Genomic DNA, 5000 nt, shown 5'->3' with positions numbered 1-5000 from the left:
CACGCCCATACTCACACACTGCCATTGCTGCACGGCTTGAGAGCCTTCCGGAAGGTTCTCATTTCCCTCTCTTCACAACTATGAATATTATGACCAACTATGAATAATTTTTTTTCCACCCTTTAGTCTCTCACAAGGTATATTTCCAATAATTTCCTCAATGTTTATGAATACACTACTGCCCATTCCCATCCCCAGACTCACGCTGCCGTCACTGCATGGCTTGAGCTCCTTCCAGAAGGTCTGGTTGTTGCCCAGCTCCACCTTGTTGAGGGGGATGGACACCTCTCCGATGGGGTCGTTACGGCTGAAGCGGTCGTAATCCAGAACCTGCAGGTACAGGGTGCGCTCCCGCACCTTCTCATACGGGAAACCTACACGCACACATGCGCGCGCGCACACGCACACGCACACGCACAAACACACACACACACACACACACACACACACACACACACACACACACACACACACACACACACACACACACACACACACACACACACACACACACACACACACACACACACACACAGGAAACACAAATACACACACAGACATACATTCAATTTTGACATATGCACATATTTTAGTTATCTTCTGTGGAAGGACCAATGAGACGTTCTACCAAAAAGCAGCACTGAACCCACATCCATGTGGCATTCCCATTGACACACACACACACACATGCCAAATAAGAGGGGGGGATGGGGGGGGGGGGGGGCATGGACCTTTTTGACCACCCAAAGATGGTGGAGGGTCAAAAAACACCCCAGGTGGAGGGGCAAAAACACCCCAATAATAATGAAAATGTTGATTGTGCACACTCTTCAGTCATTAGCCCCCCGATGTTGAGCTTAAGTTGGCGCCTTTGCATGCCCCCTTGCATACAGGGCCAAACAAAGATAGAGCACACACAGCATATACACAAGGAAACAAAGAGACACACACAGCCATTACAGTCAGTCTATCCACATTCGAAACACGTGGGGATGCAAGTGGCAATGACAGACTTACCTGAGAAAACATAAAAAAATCCCACAACACACACACACACACACACACACACACACACACACACACACACACACACACACACACACACACACACACACACACACACACACACACACACACACACACACACACACACACACACACACACACACACACACACAGGAAAGCACACAACAACAAAAAATAATCAAGATGTGGATAAACGCACATGGAACAAATGAACAGAGAGAGAAAAAGAGAGAGAGAGAGAGTGAGAGAGAGACAGACAGACAGACAGACAGACAGACAGACAGACAGACAGACAGACAGAAAGAGAGCGAGAGCGCGAGAGAGCGAGGTAGAGAGAGAAAGAGAGAAAGAGAGGTAGAGAACGAGAGAGAGAGAGAGAGAGAGAGAGAGAGAGAAAGAGAGAGAGAGCAAGGAGAGCAAGGAACATATAGGGGGATCAGACACACATGGAGGCTTAGGCAGAGAGACAGTAACAGGGAAGGGAAGGTGGGAGAGAAATGTGCTGAGACAATGTCTTCATTATTATGATGACGGAGAAGTATTGATCTAATGAGGATGGATAGAGAGAGAAGGACAGAGATGAAAAGATGAATTGCCGGGCAAGTATGGTGTCCTGGGCCAAAGGGAGAGAGAGGGGCCCAGAATTGGGTCACCATTACATTGTATGTACTGAGAGGGGGGCCCTTTAAGATGAATTCGTCCTGGGCCCTGTGAAGGCTGTCAGCGGCCCTGGGAGAGGTAGATGGAGTGTGTGTGTGGGGGGGGGGGGGCACCAAAGCACAAGAAGCATGGATGGATGGATGGATGGATAGAGAGATGGAGAGATGGAGGAAGGAAATGATGGGAGGATAGAGAAAGGGAGGGAGGGATGAATGGACCAAAGCACAAGAAGCATGGATGGATGGATGGATGGATGGATAGATGGATGAAAGAAGAGATGGAGGAAGGAAGGACAGGATGGGAGGATAGAGAAAGGGAGGGAGGGAGGAGTGCAGGGAGGCAGAGGGGTGTGCAAACGGGGAGAACAGGGAAGAGTAATGGGGTGCAGCGATGGATGCGCACAGACGGAAATAGGGAGCAATCGTAGCAAGTCCTGTAACCCATCATAAACACACACACACTCACACACACACGCACAGTACACTCACACACACACACACACACACACACACACACACACACACACACACACACACACACACACACACACACACACACACACACACACACACACACACACACACACACAGAGCTAGTCAGCGGTGCGTCTGGCTCCCTGGCACCTACATCAGTATTCATCATATTCATCACTTCTATGGGAAGACTTTATCACACCATGACACACACAAAACACCTACTCGCGCAAACACACACACACACACACACACACACACACACACACACACACACACACACACACACACACACACACACACACACACACACACACACGTACACACACACACACACACACACACACACACACACACACACACAAATACATATATTCACCGTTCACAATCATAGACAGACTTCATCTTCATGTGATTACTATACTTTTCAGTTTCTCATTGAACATTCCTGGAGTACTTCAATCAAACACACACACACTCACACACACACAAACACACACGCACACACGCACACACGCACACACACACACACACACACACACACACACACACACACACACACACACACACACACACACACACACACACACACACACACACACACACACACACACACACACACACACACACCACACACACCTATCCCTTCTGCAGTATACATCCCCTTGACATTAGTGCCACTAATGACAGATGTGATTGTGCACTGCTCTGTCTCTCAGTCTCTCAGATCTGACATCACTCCACTTCAACTGCACCTGTGCCTTGATTTTACAAACAGATACACTACACAACGCCGCAGAGACACACAGACACACAGAGACACACAACTTCAGCTCTCGTCTGCCGCATCTTTATGTTTTCGAGTGGTTGAGCCAAGGGCTGGACTGGGGGAGAGATAGGTCCCGGGCACATTTGGCTTAAAGGGGCCCCTCACAATTAATGTCGCAGAACTGACTCGCCGGTGGGCCCCGCACCCTCGTGGACCTCTACGTTCAGAAACGTTAAGGAAAAAAAACAAGTTTTACATTTCTGAAAATAGAGGCCCACAAGGGTGCGGGGCCCACCGTGACATGCCAGCTATGCCAGATGGCCAGTCCAGCACTGGTTGGTCCCTTCACTACCCAAACCACTAGCTTTCTCGTCTGCCTGACTTTGAGGCACCCATTAGCCTGAGATGAGCACATTGACTCTAGTCAGGCCGAGCCCTCCGCAACACCTTTGGCATTGCTACTAGTCAGGTCAAGAGCAATGCAAGTACTTTCTGAGCTCCGGAGAACTAGGAAACGGGGGTAGATGCATGTTCAAAGCAGTTTAGTGGTTTAAGCAGAGACGCTCTCTATTGGGACTAGGAAAATGTTTGGTTTAAACTTCGGCACAGCCTTTTCTGGCCTCGGCCAGTAGCAAACCAAGGGACGCGAGTCAACCACGCCGTTTGACAGTGTTAGTTGTTATGCTCTACGTCGGGACAAGTCTAGAAGAGATTTGGAAGTCGGTGATAATCAGGCTACGTCAACTCAACATCATAATAGAAAATACTCAACTACGCCATAAAAACATTGGTAGGACATTACTGATGGTCTTAAGTAACAAATTAAGACTTGGTGAATATAAGGTTATAGCCAGAGACTGTGGAAACTCAGAACCTAAGAGATCTTTGTTTACAGCTGGAATAAGGGAGTGCATTCTGGAGTGCATTCTATAAGGGAGTGCATTCTGGAGCCACCACCCTTAGAAGTGTCCTTTGTACACACATCCAAAACAGGCACTCACAGCCACATACACATCCACAAATTGGTTATTGGTCAACACGCACTCTTCTCAGTGTCAACAAGAAGATTTGGAGATTTTGTTCCCTCTTTGTTTTCTCCCTCTGAACAATCGATTTCTCTGCAAAGACTATCCCTGCTACAGACTTCCACGCACACACAGATACACACAGACAGACATGCACACAGGCACCCTTTGCGTTTCAGAACCATGGACAGCAACCATGATGGAAAAGTTGCTACCAGATGCTATGAAAGCCCAGCACAACACAACACAACACAACACAACACAACACAACACAACACAACACAACACAACACAACACAACACAACACAGCACAGCACAACACAACACAACACAACACAACACAACACAACACAACACAACACAACACAACACAACACAACACAACACAACACAACACAACACAACACAACACAACACAACACAACACAACACAACACAACACAGCACAGCACAGCACAACACAACACAACACAACACAACACAACACAACACAACACAACACAACACAACACAACACAACACAACACAACACACACACACACACAACCAGGAAGCGGTGCGTCTGGCTGCCTGGCACCTGCATCAGTATTCATCATACACACACAGCCGAAAAATCTCACTCACCTTCGAAGAGGAACGTCTCGTTCCAGTGCGGGTTGAGGTTCTTGTGCTTGACCTTAGTCTCCAGCTTGTGCTTCTTGTCGGGCAGCAGGTAGATCTTGACGAAGGGGTCCGAGGTGCCCGAGAAGTCCTTGGCAGGCAGGTCCTGGCCCTTCATGATCTTCACCGTCAGCGTGGAGTCGGCGAAGCTGTAGCCCACGCTGAACTGGATGCGGCCCAGCTTCTCGTTGATGGGGCCCTCGTGGTCGTCCTCCTCGGAGCCGGGGGACAGCTATGGTGGAGACGAGAGGGGGCGGGTTAGACAGTTAAGCCTCGTTCACAAACAATACTCGCTTCTCGATCACTTTGCCAACTCGCCACTCAGTAATGGAATGTTCTCTAAACGTTCCCGGGGCTTTAACTGTCAATGCACAATCGAGAAGTTC

At 48.7% G+C, this 5000-nt stretch overlaps 1 protein-coding gene across 1 annotated transcript in view; it reads right to left on the bottom strand.

The window, feature by feature from the left end:
- syt7a (synaptotagmin VIIa) overlaps positions 1-5000 on the bottom strand; it is a 220700-nt gene that overhangs the window by 19907 nt on the left and 195793 nt on the right. The window contains exons 9-10 of the mRNA XM_063197823.1: positions 4579-4846; positions 205-374 (exon numbers count right to left, since the gene is read on the bottom strand). Coding sequence (XP_063053893.1) covers positions 205-374; positions 4579-4846 — 438 coding nt within the window. The remainder of the gene's footprint in view (positions 1-204; positions 375-4578; positions 4847-5000) is intronic.

This window comes from Engraulis encrasicolus, chromosome 4, assembly GCF_034702125.1.
Source record: "Engraulis encrasicolus isolate BLACKSEA-1 chromosome 4, IST_EnEncr_1.0, whole genome shotgun sequence".
NCBI lineage: Eukaryota > Metazoa > Chordata > Actinopteri > Clupeiformes > Engraulidae > Engraulis > Engraulis encrasicolus.
The sequence above is the reverse complement of the archived record's forward strand: the minus strand, read 5'-3'. Positions and strand labels throughout refer to the sequence as shown.